Raw genomic sequence first — 19,370 nt, 5'->3', positions numbered from 1 at the left:
TGGGTTGACTCTGCTGACATTCAAACCTGCAGTTCCAGGGACTCTAGGTATTTCAAATCTGATGCTTAGATCACTAAGCCATCCCCTCCGGCCTATATTTATTAGCAATCTGGAAGAGGGGATGAATAGTGAGGTGACAAAATTTGCTAATGCCATAAAATCATTTGAATTAGTCAAGACTAGGGAGAATTTATGAAAACTCCAGAAGGAATGAAAAACACAAAACATTATTAATGGTGAAGATGAGATTTCAGAGATACGTGCAAAGTAATTTATTTTAGTTTTAACCATTCAAACTAAAGGCACAGGAAGATGGTTCTAGAATTATAAAACAGCTCATTTTTCACTTTTTTTTTTATAGAAAATCTACATTGGGTCAAATTACAGGTGCAAGTTTTAAAAAATATATTTAAAAAAAGCAATATGTGATAATTTTTAGAAAAGCTGCACAGAATAAAAGATTTTTAACAGAATTTACTTCTTTGCTTATAAGTAGATCACATTTAAATCAATTTGGGCAATTCTCTTTTTGAAAGTCTCTAGGAAAGAATATACCACATACTCTTGGCAACTTGCAGTACTAAAGATGTCAGTAAGGAATTTCTTAAAACAGAAGAATTCTTTAAGCATAATAGGATATTCTCCACTTTACTGTTTCATTGGATGAGCTCCCCTTTGGGCCTGGTTCACCCTTAAGAGCTCACATGGCCTTAGAAGCTAACTTGGCTTTTTGAGGTGTCACATTTCTCAATTAAACCAATGCATTGCACAAAGTAGGCACCTGATGTTTTTTGAATTGAAGGAATTGGAGGAAGCTGGACCAGACGATTCCTAAGGTTCTAACCCAGCTTTAAAACCAATGATCTTATGAATCACTGAGTGAGGAACAAAACTAAGTAATGTAGAATAAATATTAGGGCTAATAGTTCTAGTCTCTAATCATTTGCTTTGCTGTACCAGGGAAACAGAAATGAGGGCACATAAATGAGATTCAGGGTCTTATGAACAAGTTTCATTTCTCAAATTTCTCTCATTCTATTTACTGTATCTCTTAACTTTATGAGGAGTTTACAACAAATAAAAAAACCAAAAAATGCCAAGATAAAATTATAATTTAAATTATCAGATTAAAAAAAAGAGTGACATGAATTTTATGCTTACTTTTTATAACTCATCATGTAACATTTTGTATGTGTATAAATACACTGGATTCCAGTAAAAGGCAATGATACATACATTTAGAATTGAATCCATTAATTATTACTTTTCACTGGAAGGAAGAACTTTATCTTTCAAAAAAAAATCTATTATCTACACATTTGGAATTTAGTATTACAGTATAGGGGAAAAAAGACCTTTTTAGGTGGCTATTTTAAAGTTATTGCTAAGATTAGAAGACTTTGTCCTGACCTTTGCTGAGGACATAACACTTAGTCAAGCCTAGTGTTTCTGACTTTCATATAATTCAGCAATATCTGTACATTAGATGTACATCAATTTTGTAATGGAAAAAAAAATTTATTTACATGCCAAAATTACCTTGACAAAAGCTACTCCATTTGGTGACACTGTGATATCATGCCTAATTTGGTAAAGTAAATCTGGAGGTACTCTTAAAGATGTACAGCCAAATTTAAATTCATCAAACCTGGGAAAAAAAGTCAAAACATGAAACAAGTAAGTAAACTTTTTTTTTTTTTTTTTTTTTTTTAAATTTAATAGCCTTTTATTTACAGGATATATACATGGGTAACTTTACAGCATTAACAATTGCCAAACCTCTTGTTCCAATTTTTCACCTCTTACCCCCCCACACCCCCTCCCCTAGATGGCAGGATGACCAGTAGATGTTAAATATATTAAAATATAAATTAGATACACAATAAGTATACATGACCAAAACGTTATTTTGCTGTAGAAAAAGAATCAGACTCTGAAATATTGTACAATTAGCTTGTGAAGGAAATCAAAAATGCAGGTGTGCATAAATATAGGGATTGGGAATTCAATGTAATGGTTTTTAGTCATCTCCCAGAGTTCTTTTTCTGGGCATAGCTAGTTCAGTTCATTACTGCTCCATTAGAAATGATTTGGTTGATCTCGTTGCTGAGGATGGCCTGATCCATCAGAACTGGTCATCATATAGTATTGTTGTTGAAGTATATAATGATCTCCTGGTCCTGCTCATTTCACTCAGCATCAGTTCATGTAAGTCTCTCCAGGCCTTTCTGAAATTATCCTGTTGGTCATTTCTTACAGAACAGTAATATTCCATAATTTTCATATACCACAATTTATTCAACCATTCTCCAACTGATGGACATCCATTCAGTTTCCAGTTTTTAGCCACTACAGAAAGGGCTGCCACAAACATTCGTGCACATACAGGTCCCTTTCCCTTCTTTATAATCTCTTTGGGATATAATCCCAGTAGTAACACTGCTGGATCAAAGGGTATGCACAGTTTGATAACAAGTAAGTAAACTTACAGCACAACTATAGTTGAAAATTTAAAGGTTCTATTATTAATTCTACTGGAAAATTTTTTTCAATCATATTGTATTTTACCATATTAAAAGCCTACTAATAATAAGTGCTTCAAACATTTAAACTTTATTAACTGAAACATTTCTTATGACCCTAATCTAGGATTAATGAACAAAATCTACTGTGAAGTTCATATATTTGAAATATTCAACTTCAACTTGATATAAGATTGTGTTTTCTTCATAAATAACTATTTTAAAGACTCATTTCATATTGAGAATCTGAAATACACACTATACCTTTCCATATTAAATACTACACATACAACTTCTCAAATGCTTTATTCTTGTTTCGATGGTGTCGTTCATTCTCAAAGAGAATCAAAATGACATTACAATATTAAAATCAAATTACAGTGTGTCTGATTGTGGCTGATCAGAACAATATGAGTTTGGAATGCTCTATCACAGGTCAGGCCCTTATTCTAAAGTTTTCAAATAAATTGAATAAAATGCCATTATTACTTCAATGGATTATAAAGATAAAGACCAAATAAAAAATTAAAAAAACAAATACAACAAAGCAGTCACTCAAATATATATAATAACTACTACTGAAGAGGCAATATTGTTTGGTAAGTAAAGAAAACACTTATAGGTATATTGAATGGTGCAATTCATTTCAGATTACAAAATTATGTTTTAGATGAATTAATTACAAGCTAATATATTGTAGTTAAAATTTTCCAAGTTTTAGAAAATATCTGATTATACTAAAAGCTAAGATTATGTTTAAAGCCAATAAGATCAAAGTTCTCAAAGTGTGCTGTGGTAGTTTGATTTAGTCTTACAAAAGAAAGAAATCCTAATTTTCAAAAAACTACTCTACACATGGAGGATGAAACTTTTATTTACATTCCTGAGATAAATGAATCCCTGTAGTTGGAATGATCATATAGTAGTGATTTACATCAGCTGTTAGATATTTTTATTTTAATCTAATCTGTGACTTCATCAGTTGAAGATTTCCTGGTGTGAAAATTTCTTCTACTGATGTAGATTGATTAGTCATCTCTAACTTCAGGTCTTTGAAAGAGTTAATTAAGTGGCTTGTTCTTGGTCATATTTATATGATTATTATAGAATTATTAGACTTACAATCTACTAATTTTGTACATTAAAAACAATCAAAGTTTCAAGTATGAAGAATTTACAGTGGAAATCTAATAAGTTTTAGATACAAAGAAAATAATTTTAAAAACAGTAAACTTACTTTCCTAAGTTTTCCACATGTCCAAGACAAGTGGAAAAACAATAGTTGTATGCAATTACAATGGAAGGATATAAGGACTGGAAATCCAATACAAGAATGGAGTTGCTGTAGAAACGAGATTCAGGCTCCATTATTAGGGGAACACACTGTGGAGCTCTCATTTGGGCTCTCTGCTGAACACTGGGAGTCACAGGAATATAGTTCATTGGTTTAGCAATACGCAACATCATTGATTCCACACGATACTGTGGGAAGAAGCAAGCATTTAAACACATTTTGTTACTCTGATTTAACAAACATTTATCATATTCCATCCTTCAAGTAAACAACATTTGTTAAACACTATATAAATCAGTCAATTAACAAATACTTAATACTTTGTGGCAGGCTCTGCACTAGGTGCTAGAGAAACAAATACAAAGAATGAAACAATTCTATTTACAAGAAACATATCCTAACAGAGATAGTAAATATAAAATATATGTAACATAAATATAAAATGAATATTGATATATTTAAAAATAATTGAACTAAAATAGTTTGGGAAGGAAGGTACCAAAAAGTTGAGGAGGATCAGGAAAGGGTTTACTCCAAAGGATTCAATGATACTATCTACCTCCAGAGAGAGGACTAATGAACTCTATGTATAGATTGGAGAATACTTTTTCTTTTAAACTTTATTTTCTTGAGCATTTTTTTGGACTGTTTTCTTTGGCAATATGGCTAATAATGGAAATATGTTTTTTATAACTTTACATATGTAACTGATATAAAATCACTTGATTTCTCAAGGAGTGTCCTTGGCAATTTCCTGGCAAATAGAGGAAGAAGAAACGAAGCAGTGACAGATTTTTATATTCTTGGGCTCAGAGACCACTGTAGATGGCAACTATAGCCAAGAAATTAAAAAGATGCCTGCTCCTTGGAAAAAACGCTATGGCAATTTGGGATAGTATAGTAAAAAGCAGAGACGTGATCACCTTACTGACAAAGATACGTATAGTCAAAGCTATGGTTTTTCCAGTAGCTTGTATGGCTATGACAGATGGATCATAAGGAAAAATGAGTATCACAGAATAAATGACTTTGAATTATGGTGCTAGAGAAGATTTTTTAAAAATCCTTTAGACAGCAAGGTCATATCAGTCAATATTTAGAGTAATCAATTCAGGTTATTCACTGGAAACTCAAATAATGAAAGTGAAGCTTTAAGTACTTTGGTCACATAATGAGAAGGCAGGACTCATTGGAAAAGACCCTAATGTTGGGAAAGATCGAAGGCAAAAGGAGAAGGGAACAGCTGAAGATGAGATGGATAAATACTATCATGGAAACAAAGAACATGAATTTGGACAAACTTTGAGAAATAGTAGAGGTCTATAGTAGAGAGTCTGGGTGCTTTGGTTCGTGGGATCCCAAAGAATCAGAGATGATTGAGTGATTGAACAACAAAACTGTCCTATCTCCAAGAAATCTGTTGGGGTTCTAGTTCTAAGAAGCAGTTGTCAAGGTTTCTGCTCCAACTCTTATCAACACAATTCTAGTGTCTCTTAGTAACTGTGGTTTAGGTAAACTCAGGCCACTAAGAATTCAGTCACAAACAAGGCAATGAAGAGTTGCTCAAGACATGTAAAAAAATAGTTATGCCTATTTAAAAAATCATCCTGTAATGGGAAGATTAAGGGCTGAATTTTATATAAAGTCTGACATAAGAAAAGTTCAGTAAATTCTTTCCCTTTTAAAAACAATGCTGTGGGGGCAGCTATGGGGCACAGTGGACAGAGCACCAGCCTGAAGTCAGGAGGACCTGCGTTCAAATCTGACCTCAGACACTTAACACTTCCTGGCTATGTGACCCTGGACAAGTCACTTAACCTCAATTGCCTTAGCAAACAACAAAAACAACAACAAACCCAAATCCCCTCCCCCCCAAACCAACAAACAAAAAACAATGCTGTGAAGATCAGTGAGCACAATTTGTGGATTAGGTAATTAAAGGAGTTTTGTAAACAGTCATCCAGAAAAACTATTTATATTAGGAGAGTAACAGTAAAGCTTATTTATTAACATTCACTATCTGTATGTTTTGTGATTTTAAAATAATTTTATATTGTAAAATGGAATTTAATGAAAGCTATATTTTATAGAAATATGGCTACTTTTACATGAAAGTATAGCAGCATGAGTTATCTTAATATGAGATAATATAGTATTACTATTATATTATCTAAGACAAATGAAAGATAAATTATGTAGGCTAGTAATCAAAACAAGAAATGTATTTGATAAAGGTATTTAATTTTTTATATTTAATCTTATTTTTTCCCAATTACATGTAAAAATAATTTTAAACATTTGTTTTAAATTTTTTTTAAAATCTCCTCTTGCACTCCCATCACAAAGGTAAGTAACTTGATATAGATTATGCTTGTGTAGTGATACAAAATATTTCCACATTAATTACAAAAAAGACCTAGAAAAAAACACAAGAAAAATAAAGGGAAAAACCATGCTTCATGTTTCAATTTGTATTAGGCCTCCAGCAGCTGTATTTCTGTAGATGGATAGCATTTTTCATCATAAGTCTTTGAAATTATCTTGGATTATTGAATTGCTGAGAAAAACTAAATCAAACACAAGTGATTATCACACAATATTGCTGTCACCATGTATAATGTTCACCTGCTTCTGATCATTTCACTTTGCAACAATTCAAATAAGTTTTTCCAGCTGCTAAATCTTGTGTTATCCTGACAGACAAAATTTGAATTATTTCTTTCTGGTTGCTTGTAATATTTTCTTCTTAACCTAGGAGTTCTGAAATTTGGCTACTGTATTATAATATTCCTACAACTGAATTTTCATTTTGGGATCTCTTTCAGGAGGTGATCAGTGAATGCTTTTAATTTCTGTTTTATGCTCTGACTCTAGTTTTCCTTGATAATTTCTTGAAAGATTGTCTAGGCTCTTTTTTGATCATGCCTTTCAGATAGTCCAATAATTTTAAAATTATCTCTACTAGATCTATTTTTTTATATCAGTCTTTTTTCCAATGAAATATTTCAACTTTTTTTCTTTTGATTTTGTTTTATTGTTCCTTGAAGTCTCATAAAATTATTAGCTTCCACTTGCTCATTTCCAATTTTTAAAGCCATTATCTATTTATTTAATATTTTGATGAGATAGTTAGGGTTAAGTGACTTGCCTAGGGTCACAGAGCTAGCAAATATTTGAATTCTGGGTCTCCTGACATCAGGGCTGGAGATCTACCCACTGCACCATAGTTGCCCCCCCATTATATTCTTCAGTGTTCTTTGGTACTTTCTTTCCCATCTGGCCAATTCTGCTTTTCAAGGTCTTCTGAACCTCCCTCTTCCCCTCCCCCTCCCCCTTTAACCACTGGCTGATTCTGTTTAAGGTGTTATTTTCTTCAGTATGGGGGGGGGGAGCACGCTTCTTTATCAAGCTATTGATTTTTTTTTCATTATTTTCTTGCATCACTCTCATTTCTCTTCCCAATTTTTCCTCTATCTCTTTTATTTTATTTTCAAAAATTCTTTTTGACAACTTCTATGGCTTGAGACCAGATCATATTTTTCACTGATGCTTTGGATGTGGCAGTTTTAGTTTTGTTGTCTTCTTCTGGGTCTATGTTTTGATCTTCTTTATCACCATAGTAACATTCTATAGTAAGCATGTTTTTCTATTGTTTGTTTCATGTTTCTGGATTTTTAAAGTGGGGCTCTGTTTCCAGAATGGTGAGATAACTGTCCCAAACTTCAGAGGGTGTGTGTGTGTGTGTGTAGCTATTTTCAGAGATAATTCTGGGAATTTCTAAATTTTTGGTTCTTCTGAGATGCTATGATCTAGAAGAGGTGTTATTATTGAGAGTGACCATAGATATTCTTTTCCATCCTGCAACTGTGACTGGGGCCCTGTTCTTCTGTGTCTGTGAGTTCTGGTGTGCTAGTGCTCCTCTGTTTAGAACTGCTAATTTAGGACTGTGACCTGGATCCAAATATGGGCAATGCAACCAGTGCCAGTGAAGGGAGTGCTGTCATCTCCTTCTGATCAGTCTGTCTGACCCTCTTACCATCTGGGACCTGAGAGATCAGAAAGCAGCTACTGTCACTGCGCATGCAGTCATTCCCAAGGCCTGCTCTTATGGGGCCTGGTCTGTGCTGATGTGGCCTGCACCAGACTGTGTTCCACTCTTATCCTGGAGCCACAGACCTTTCCTGACAACCATTTAAGTTGTCTTGGTCTAAAAAACTGTTCCATGCTGTCCTTCTGTGGGTTCTACTCTTCTGAGGCATTATTTTAAAGGTATTTGGAGGAGAATTTGCAATTTGAATTTTTTTTAAGGGATATTGATATTTTAACAAAACTTTAAAATGGATGGATAAATAAAAAAAAGTAAAGTTCACAATATTGCAATTTTACTATTGCTTTTGGCTAAGGTGCCTTTAGTCCACTAGTGGCTTAGTTACATATGATTATGAAGGTTTACTTAGTTGTAGCAACTTTTAAAAACTACTGGATTTGGGATGGGCATAAAATTACCAATTCTGCTTTACAATTTAGTATGAAAATCAATCTAGATGAAAAATTTCTAGGATAAACCTTCCTTGTATAATTTTACTAGTAATTAACTCATCTTAATTATATTTCTTAAGAGCTGGGCACAGGGCTTAACATGTGAGAAGACAATAAATGTTTATTGATGTGATTTAACAAAATAACTTGTTGACTTTTAAAAATAAAAAAAAAAAGAAATGTAAAACATTTAATGAACTGTACATGTCTAAAAATTTTAGACACATTTTTTATCTTACCTGTGAACCCCTGGTCAGAACATGTAAAAACTGAATCCCAAAAAGTCTGGCCATTTCACTGGTTTTCCCAATCAAGTCCAGCTGTTCTAACATTTGGAGATTTCCACGGACACGGCTAACATAATGATCAACCATTTTCCATCTGTTGAAGAGAAAACAATGTAATGAACATTAGTGACTCAGGAAGAATGTGGTCATTTGAAAACAAGTAATATTTTCATTGTGAAAAAGTATATTTTTATAGCTATATTATATCAATTATTTGGGACAAGTGATGTGTTGGATATTTTGTGTTAGAAATACTGTGACAGTAGCTATGTCAAAACTTTGAAATGTAAAATGTAAAATTCATAATGCGTTTCTGTTCCTGTCCTTACTCAAAATGTTTAACCTTGACCGGATGAAATTAGATTGAGATGATTTCCCCATTTTTATTTAGTTATTATATATATGCCAGATGAACATCAGACTTCATGCCATACAAATGTGTGTTTCATTGCTATCTCTTATAGTTTTTAAGAAAAGCAATGACTCCAAATCAAGTTTTTAAAAACATTTAAAGTACACATTTCAATGTGTTAGAGATACCACAGAGGCTGTTGTTGGTCTGGGAAAGTCGAGAATTTCCAGAATTATTCAAGTTCACAATGAAACAAGATCAGTCAAACTAAACTGCAAAAGAAAGTGCAGTTGAAAAAACAAAACAAAACAAATGTCAGCCAACTGATGAACTGTTGCTGTAAAACAATCTAATGTCCAGAAATCCAGAATCTCAAGAAAGGCAAAACCTTCAATAGAACTGATGTCTAAAGGGATTTTTACTGATTTCTTTACTTCAGTGGCATAAATAGAAGCTCAAATACAAATATTCATTATGGATCACATATCAAATTAGAAAACCAGAAGTTAACATTATCTGGGTTTTGTTTCTTTTATTAAACATCACCCAATTACATTTTAATCTTCTTGAAGGACTTGGGGGCTTATTTGGCTCACAGTGTGACACTTCTGCTCTATATTGTTTTACACATTTCTTAATGTTGGAAGGATAGTGAGAATATCATTAAAAAAAAAAATTGTTTCTATTCTTTGCTATGGAGAAAACAAAAACCCACAAAATTCTTCTTATGTATGGTAAGCTAATATAAAGACTGGAGGACTGATTTTGGGAAAAGACAATTTTTATTGATGAAACTCATCTTTTCATTCAAAGTAATATCAAAATTGTTGTCAGAAGAAGTCCAAGTGAGCCCATAAGACCCAGATACTGTTATTTAGGCCCTGTCAAAATCCATTCAAAAAAATTGGGAGGGAGGAATTTTTTTTCATAGAGTCTGGAATTGTTATTACACTGAGAGGAGATAAAACTCCAATAAATACACTTACTTCCCAAATAGGGACATAATACTGCAATATGACCATGACTTTAGACCACACATTTCACCAAGGTTAAGAAATTTATCCAAGACATGGGGATAAATATATTTAAATGTCTTAAGAACTTGCCTGATTTAAACTTCATTGAAAATCTTTCAATCAAAGTTAGACTTGGGGAAAAAAAAATGGACCATATGCCAAAAATATGGCAAATGTCTATTATGATAATGATGTGATTTTGTGATGAAGAATTAAAGGACAATGTAAAATCTTGTGAATTCAATGTCAAAAATTGTAATTCAAGTGACCATAACAATTGACATATTACATATTAAATTTTTTTTTTACACATGTAAAAAGTGATAAGGTTTATTGCATAATAGGTCAATATGTTTAGCTGTTTTATTTTATCCCGGTTAAGTTGCACACTATTATAGTTTATTTATTAATTATTATGGGGCTAATTTTGGAATTTTTCCAAATATCCTAGGATTTGCTAAAATCAGCATGTCATCCAAAATTGGAGTTTTCTAATAGTAATAGCTAACATTTATATAACATTTACTATGTTCCAGGTACTATAAAGGATTTTATAATTAGTATCTCATTTGGTAATCACAACAACCCTGGGAGATAGGTGCTATTACCACATCATTTTACAGAAAAGGAAACTGCGATAAACAGAAGTTAAATGACTTGCCTAGGGTCACAATGTTTTAAGCCACATTTGAATTCAGATCTTTCTGATTCCAAGCCTGAAGCTCTATTCACCTATCTGCCCTAAAACAACAACAACAAACCCTCACACTTTACGGGAAATCATTTTTTGACTTAGATTTGCTCCATGTCCTCCTCAAAAATGGTGAACATATTTGGTTAACATGTATACTCTTGTTTTAGGCCTCAGATGATATTAGTGATCAGAGGTAACAAATATTAAAAATATTTTAAGTATATTTATTTGACCTATATCATACAAATGACTGTCATAGCCTTACCAGTGTTTTCTCCATTTCTTGTCTTTAGTGACACCTTCAGGCAAGCACTACCTTGGGACTTTTTATTTAAAAAACAACAACAAAAACTTACAAGTTTTGAAGAATCTTTAAGGTCAGAGATGGTGAAAGAGCAGAAATCAAGAAAAAATAAGTTAGGGTTTGCCTTTGAAGTTGACATGGGACCTAAAAAAAGTCTTTACTTCCATGTCTTAGGACCCAGGCCAGTTGTAATCGTTCTATAAATTCATTATAAGTTCTGTTAGCTTTTTTGGGCTCATCAAGGAACATACGTAATAATAGTCCTACATGTAAAAATCTTCTGGAATTTCAAACAATTTGACTCATTAAAAAAAAATTTATAATGTAAACCCATTTAGAAATTGAGGATTGCCTGTATAAATAAACAAAAAGACAAACTGGGTGATTATCTGCTTTACAAAAGACACAATTTCTTTAAGTAGCAAGTTACTTTAGTACATTCCAAGTGATAAAATTTAGAGAAAACATTTTTCCATAAAAGGTATCAGGCTCATAACTGTCATATAAAAAAAGGAAAGAGCTTCTGCATTCTAGGAAAACACAAAGGAGAAAAGAACATGAAAGGGTCACAACTAGTCACTGTACTTTCAGTGTCTTAGAAGAGGACACTGTGTATGATTTCCTTGGGCAATGTATTTTAGTGTCATACAATTCTTAATGTCAAAATGGTCTTCCATTTCCCTGTCCAATTTTAATTTAAACTCCATTTTTCGTGATATTACCACCATTTGTCCATATGAAAAACAATACTCACCATTACCATCTGTTTTTAAAGAGATACTTAGAACTGACATTTAAATCTGGATCATATTAATCATAACAATTCTGCCAATCATAATTTTATATTAGCTTTGGGTTGAACTTTTTTAATTTATTATTATCATTTGGGTTTCCTCTATGCTTATATTTCTATAATGATTTCATGTGAAGACTTCATATTTTTCTATAATTTTACCTACTCATAGATGATGCCTCAGAGATGTCAACATCCAAGAAAAGTGGATGTCAAAAAAAAAGCTTTCAGAACATATACAACTTTTATTTTGAGGTCTTGCACCTCCCCACTCTGAGGTCTCTTAAAATTTAATGAGCATATTTCATTCACCTCAAAATTAAACATCCTAATTTTATCAACTTTTCCTTGCAGTTTAACATAGAAAAGTTAAAAATTTAACATAAATGATAAAAACAATATCCCCTCAAAGAAATGAAATATTACCTGTATAGATCTGTCTTGTTATCAAACCAATCAGACAATACCCGAAATGTGAAGAGAGGAAAACGCTGGTGAAGAACATGAAAACTCACATTTTCAAAAGTATAGTTGGTTAGAGCCACCTGGAAAAATTTAAGTAATCATAAGAATATTACTATATATCTGGAATATTTCATTCCAGAAGGATTCAGATAGTGCTTAAAACCTTTAGTGATAGATTTACAAACCACATTTAACAGAAACTTTGCATATCACTGAAACAAATTCAAATAATATTCAATTTAGAATAAAAAATGTTTCACAAATGCATTAAGTTAATTTTATATTATTTCCAGATTTGTTTTCTAATGGCTAGCTGGCTAATAGAACATGAACTTTTGAAATGTGCTACATAAAAGGGACTCTGTCTCAAATAGTTGCTTTGGTAATTAGACCTCTCATTTTGTGGTTGATTCTGTGCTGCCATGTTTTCTTAAGAGAAGAAAGTATGAAAGTATCATCAGTATTTAGCCATTTGTAAAATATCCAGATAAAAGTTGGATTGATGTGAAATTATTTGTTAACCTACTCCTGAAGACTATGGGGGACAGCAGTTGTGAAGAAGGAAGCTATTTAGAACTGTGGCAAGGGAGGCAGTGAACACCTTCAAAGAAGGGTGAAGCAGAAGTGCCATTTGGGAGTATACTACAAAAGGCAGTTTGGTCAGGCAGGTGGAGCAATGTGATGAGGAATTTCTTAGGCAGAAATAGCATGAAGGCAGGAGACAGATGGAATGGATGAATTAATCTGGATATTTATTGGAGGTCTCTTTTTGCTCAAACCAGATTAACTAATAAATTCTTGACTGGCCTTTTTGATAATTTCATGTTTCAGAAAGTAAACAATGAAAAGAATTATTAATCTGAATTTCAGTCTGACCCACAAAAAGAAATGTTTCGGCAAAATGATGAAAGCTTCTTTTGGGCTTGAGACAAATAAGGAGAGGAACATTAGACTTTTGGAGAGCAAATCTTAGAAGTTTTAGAGAAAAGATGGATGAGCCCTTGACACACATTCTTAAAAAAAAAGTTTGGCTTGAGGAGAAAACAAAATTACATCATCAAGAGCCTCCTTTAACACAAATTAAAATGATCTGAATGAGGAAAAAAGGGGAGAGGTATAAAAGTAATGGGGTGCTATAGGGAACTCAGATTGAATGGCCTTGACCCTTAGAAAGTTAGGAGGGAACAGAAATCCAAAAATAAGTGAAAAGATCAAAAGAGAACGACTAAAGCATACTAAATAAATTCAAGCTATCTGAGCTGAACAAATTGTATCCAAAGATTTTGAAAGAATTTACAGGTATGATTGTTGAAGTTGATTATCTTTGAGGTGATCTGACAAATGAGAAATGTACTACAAGACTAGAAAGATGGGCAAATGCCCTAATTGTCAGAAAAAGGGAGAAAATTCTTCAAACTGTAGGCTGATGAGCTTGTTTTGTGTGTGTGTGTGTGTGTGTGTGTGTGTGTGTGTAAAAATTCCTGAACAGATTATCCAACCAATGTTTTTGCAAATCAAGAAGGAGAATAGTGATCACTAAGTGCCTACCTCTTTGGGTGGACTGTGTTAGATCTAGAAGACAGGTAAGGAGCCTTTTTTCAACTTAATGTTTTTTCTAAACTTGAAAAACTCTGCCTCCAAATGATCCCTGAGATGAGAATCCCCCTCCCCCCCCAATCACATTCAGTCCAGAATGGCTAAACTGGCTTTCTCTCTCTCACACTCATCCTATCTTCTATCTTTATGACTTTCTCACACTCATCCTATCTTCTATCTTTATGACTTTGTAATGCTTCTCTCCACGACTGAAATGGCCTATTTCCTCACCAACACCTCATGGAATCTTTCTCTTCCTTTAAGATGCAGCTTAGGTCCGGAAGCCTTTTCTAATTCCATTCACTTGTTAGTGAACACCCACTCAAAAACCCTTGAATTTAGTTATTTGGTATTTATCCTTTATGTACACATATGCATCCCTCACTAGAAGTTAAGTACCTTGCAAATAAGATTTGTTTCATTTGCTCTGTCTATAGCCCTACCTACTAGCCCTGACTAATAAAAACTTGTTGATTGATTGTGTGACTGACAAAAGATTAATCCCCAAGTGGTGTGAAGTATTTTTTATTACTGTGAAATCTGTTAGTCTTTTTTAGTGATCCCAAGAAGAGTCACAAATTATCAATTCTAAACATCCACACATTTTTGATGCTTCAAGACAGATAAGATAGGAAATGATTTACAGTTACTGTTTAAACAGTTGAGGAATATTTGTGCTCTGACTTCTGATAATCTAGAAATTCCTATGAGAATAGCCAAGTTTTTAAAGCTCTTTACTCAATGATTTAATAACTTGCTGTTAACATTTGACACAAATGATTTAGCTAGTTGCATTTTGGCTTTAAACAAGTAAAGAACCCTTTGATAATCTGGCTCAATTCTGCTGTCATAGGTATTGCATATGCTCATTCCAAGGAATATTTTAAAATTATCACAGCTTATTATGTGCAGTGGAGACTATGAATAACACATAATTTTGCTATCCTATTCCCAAATTGTTTATAAATATCTTTTAAGTCATTGGATGCCTTTAGAAATCTATGAAGATAACACACTGAGCCAGAATAAAGTTATTTCTTCCTTTGGGCACTTTTTCTTCTAGTAATAAAGAAAATATGTGCCCAATGCACATGGAAAGAGGAGATACTACTAAGGCCCATATTTGGAAGAGACCAAACAAATTTAATGCATACTACAGAAAATATGAGAAAAAGAGAGAAGATATGTAGAAGCCAAGTAGGAAATAAAGAATCTTAAGATTCTTTAATAAGAACAGTGCTTTCTATAATGATCAATGTATTTACTATGCAATCTCACCAAAATGATGGCATAAGACATTCTTGGAAAGCCAATACATTTAGTATTCCTGAGACAAAGCTAGCAAAGTCAGTGAGTAGGATATTTATTTAGAAAATAGTTTGGGAGTGATTGTGTGGAGGTTGAAAAATAGGAAAATAGAAGGTAATCCAAGAATACTAGGGAAAAAAAAAGATACTACTAAAAATGGGTGCTCCTACACACGATGTTTTTTAATTAATATCAATAAGGGAAACATTCAGGTCAGGAACCCCATCATTCTGAATAGTGAGAATTTTTCATCTAAGTTATCTGTTGCTTCATGTGTGCAACTTATATAATTTAAGACCTAAACATTTGAAAATTTGGAGTAGGATAGTTTTTATTTTTCAAAAGTGACTGGCTAAAGAAATCTAAGAATAGGAGGGTTCTTAAAACAAAGCTTTGGGAGTTATGGTAACTTATTATACTTAACCATGAATTTCTATATATGACAAAGACATCATCAATGGGGAAAAATGCCTTTTTAAAACATTTTCAGGAGCAGAGATGCTTTAGTTTGTTTTAATAGAATGTTCTAGTATTTAAACACTCTCACTGTTGAATCATTCTTGTTGAAATAAATCTAGCTTATGATTTTCAAAATACAATAAATCAAGAAGGTAAAGATGAATTTATCACGTACATTTTTTGTTTTCCCCTTCAATTATTTTACTCAATATGATAGGCATAAAATGATATTTCAAGATTTGTTTTAATTTGCCTTTCTCTAATCACTACTGTTTTAGAATGTTTTTCCATATGACTATAAGTTATTTTGATTTCTTCATCAGAAAATTGCCTGTTCATATCCTTTGACTATCAATTGGGGAATGACTCCTATTTTTATAAACTTGACAGCGTTCTTTATATATCTGAGACATGAGACTTTTACCTGAGAAACTGTCTATAAAATTCCACTCCCCTCCAATTTCTTACTTTCTTCCTAACCTTGGCAACATTTGTTTTATTTGTACAAACCCCTTTTAATTTAATGTTAATTGCAATTACCCACTTTATAACTCATACTACTCTGTCACTCCTGTTTATTCATAAATTGTTTATTTATTCATAAGTCTGACAGCTATTACATTCTATGTTCTTCAAATTTTCTTGTAATCTCTCTATGTCTGGCTCAGAGATCCATTTTGACCTTGTCTTGGTAAATGTTGTAAGATATTGGTCTGTGTGCAATTTCTATCAGACTGTTTTCCAGGTTTCCCATCAATCTTTAGCAAATAATGACTTCTTATCACCAAAACTTAAAATTTTACTTGTCAAAAACAAGGTTACAGGCACTTGATGCTATAAGTTGTCTACTCTGTTCCACTGATATACCTTTCTTCTTTTTAGCCAATACCAGATAGTTTTGATAATTATTACAATATAATATAGTTTAAGATTGGTTATAGCTATTTACATTTTTTCATTAGTTCCTTTGATATTCTTGATCTTTTGTTTTTCAAAATGAATTCTGTTATTTTTTCTAACTCAGTAAGACAATTTTTTAGTAATTTAATTGGGCTGACATTGAATACATTAATTTAGGTAAAACTTTCATTTTTATTGTACTTACCTGTCTACCCATGAGTAATTAATATTTCTTCAGTTATTTATATCTGTTTTTTTGTATACATAGTTTTTCACAATTTTGTTCATATAGTTCCTGGGTTTGTTTTGGCAGGCATATTCTCAGGTACTTTATACTATCTATAGTTAACTAAAGCCAGAACTTATGGGGATGCCTGTCAATTGTGGAATGCCTAGACAAGTTATGGATTCATGATGTGATATTACTGTGCTATAAGATAGGATAAACATGATGATTTTAAAAAACATGGATAGACTTGCATGAAATAATGAAGAATAAAATGAGTAAGACCAAGAGAATATAGTATATAGTAATAGCATTATTGTTTCAAGAACTTTGAGCAACACAGTCAAAAAAATAGTTATGACTATTAGAAATACCTATATTAATTACAAAGGACCTATAATGGAAGATGCTCTCTGCATCCAAAAAAAGAACTAATATGACACACATAAGTGTGTCTAATGATAGTCTCTCTAGGGCAAGGGGCTCAGAAGAAGAAAAAAATGTTACAGAATAACTTTATTATAGATTTAAAAGGAATAGCAAGATGTACATAATATATTTACAGTTTCATGTGCAATTATACTTTTTTTTTCTCCTATACTACTATGCTATGGAAATGCCTGTTTTATTTAAATACAGAAAAAAGAAAATGGTAGTCAAACAAAATGTAATTTTATGTTACTAAAAGCAGCATTATTTATAAATATTTTTAAAAACTGCATTCGTAATACCCCAAAAGCATAAAAGTTGCATATTCAAATCCACAAAACAACACAATAAACCATTCAATGTAACTTTTTAAAGTTAATTTTTAGAGAAAGCATTTTTACCTCATTTCTCATGATTCTCCAAAGATTTAGTGTGATCCGCCCAACAATGTTTATCTCACTCATTGTATCTGATCCATATTCATCTCTTTCAGTTGCAAATCTGTTCTCTATTTTGTCATCTACAGAATTGAAAGAGACTGCATTAGGGCATGTTCAGGCATTCCAGAAAGTTATCCTCAATAAAAATTAGAATATATTTTAAATTGTGCTGGGCCAGATGCAACAAAATAAACTATTTTAAAATTTTTACTGAGCATAGTTTGCTTCTCAGTTTTGGAAAATTTTCTTCTTACTTTAGTTACAGAAACTATTATATGCAATAATTTTATCTAAATTTTTTATTCTTTAAAAAAAATTGAACCTTTTTTTCCTCTTACTTCTAGTAAATTTTCTTGCTTCTTTATACTTACCTAAAAGTGAGTTTTAGGCTTTAATCTGAAAAGCGTAGACTATTTCTGGCTTATATTGAGTAATTGCTAAATAATAATTGTTAACATTTATGTAGTATTTACCATATGCCAAGGCACTGTGCTAAGCACTTTATAATTATTAGCCACTTGATCCTCACAACAATCCAACATGGTGAATGTTATGTCAATTTTACAGTTGAGGAAATAAATTGATTTAGCAAAATGTTTCAAGTGTATAATGCTTTATAATTTTTAAAATGCTTTTGCACATGTTATTTCATTTGATTATAACAAGCCTGTGAGGTAGGTACCACAAGAATTATTATTATTTTTGCAAAGGAATGAATTATATAGATCAATAGAATCATCAGTCGGAAAAAATGCCATTTAAAAAATATCTTGGAGGAGAAAGGATCTGATTTGCCATAAGAGAATGCTCTAGTTAAACACTCTCACTGTTAAGTTTTTATTTGAAGAGAGAAAACTGACTTCAAATCTATATATCTAATATATAGTAGATCAAAGACTAGAACCTAAGTCCTCTAACTTCAGTTCAGCATTCTTGTCAAATTAATGACGTTCTGACATGAATACAGCTCTAAAACCTGGATAAAGACATTTCAGAAGACATTTTCTGTAGTGAATTGAAAACTGGAATAATCCTTCTTAACAGAAAATAATTGTGAATCTAATTTTAAGGAACAGAGATAACTCATAAAAATTTCCATTCTTGCCATCAGTATTAGTTAACCATAGACGTAATAGCACCTAGGAAACTGACAGGGCAGAAGATGCCCTAGATTCATTACTAGTTACTGAAACAACTACGGTAGCCAGAAAGGATTAGCATTAAAAATCTCCAATAACAGGAGATGCTCTACTCTCCCTTAATAGGACATTCACATATTTAAAATTCTTAGTATCGAGATGACAGTTTTAGTTCAATGAGAAAGATCCTCTATCATGTAGAAGAAAGGCTCTTGTTTCATTTCTTCCTAATTATTAAAGAGAAAGCAGTAAAGGAGAGAACTGCTATCAGTGATAGAAATAACCTTATTAAGGAAGAAATTTGAGCCACTGCCTTATTTTACTTTTTGGATTATTAAGATATGACCTAAGAAAAAAGAAGTCAGAATTGAATGCTCCTATATCTTATCCAATATCCTTTTAAAAAAAAATTTCTCATGCTTTTGCTTTTCTATCACATTCATTTCTGAATATTCTTCCCTTGCTCCCAATCCAGTGAACTGTATATTGCAGCAAAGATTTAAAAACATAAACAGTTCAGCAAAAACAACCAATACACTCAGTCTTCCAGGACAAATATTCTACATTCAAAGCCCCACCTCTGGGTCTTTATCATGATAAGTGTGTG

General features: G+C 32.2%; 1 protein-coding gene across 3 annotated transcripts in view; it reads right to left on the bottom strand.

The window, feature by feature from the left end:
• Nucleotides 1-19,370, bottom strand: part of REV3L (REV3 like, DNA directed polymerase zeta catalytic subunit) — a 228,447-nt gene that overhangs the window by 41,926 nt on the left and 167,151 nt on the right. For all 3 annotated transcript variants that reach the window (XM_031964403.1, XM_031964400.1, XM_031964401.1), the window contains exons 20-24: nucleotides 17,586-17,704; nucleotides 12,228-12,346; nucleotides 8,595-8,736; nucleotides 3,760-4,004; nucleotides 1,540-1,648 (exon numbers count right to left, since the gene is read on the bottom strand). In XM_031964403.1, coding sequence (XP_031820263.1) covers nucleotides 1,540-1,648; nucleotides 3,760-4,004; nucleotides 8,595-8,736; nucleotides 12,228-12,346; nucleotides 17,586-17,704 — 734 coding nt within the window. The remainder of the gene's footprint in view (nucleotides 1-1,539; nucleotides 1,649-3,759; nucleotides 4,005-8,594; nucleotides 8,737-12,227; nucleotides 12,347-17,585; nucleotides 17,705-19,370) is intronic.

This window comes from Sarcophilus harrisii, chromosome 4 (assembly GCF_902635505.1).
Source record: "Sarcophilus harrisii chromosome 4, mSarHar1.11, whole genome shotgun sequence".
NCBI classification, from domain to species: Eukaryota; Metazoa; Chordata; class Mammalia; order Dasyuromorphia; family Dasyuridae; genus Sarcophilus; species Sarcophilus harrisii.
The sequence above is the reverse complement of the archived record's forward strand: the minus strand, read 5'-3'. Positions and strand labels throughout refer to the sequence as shown.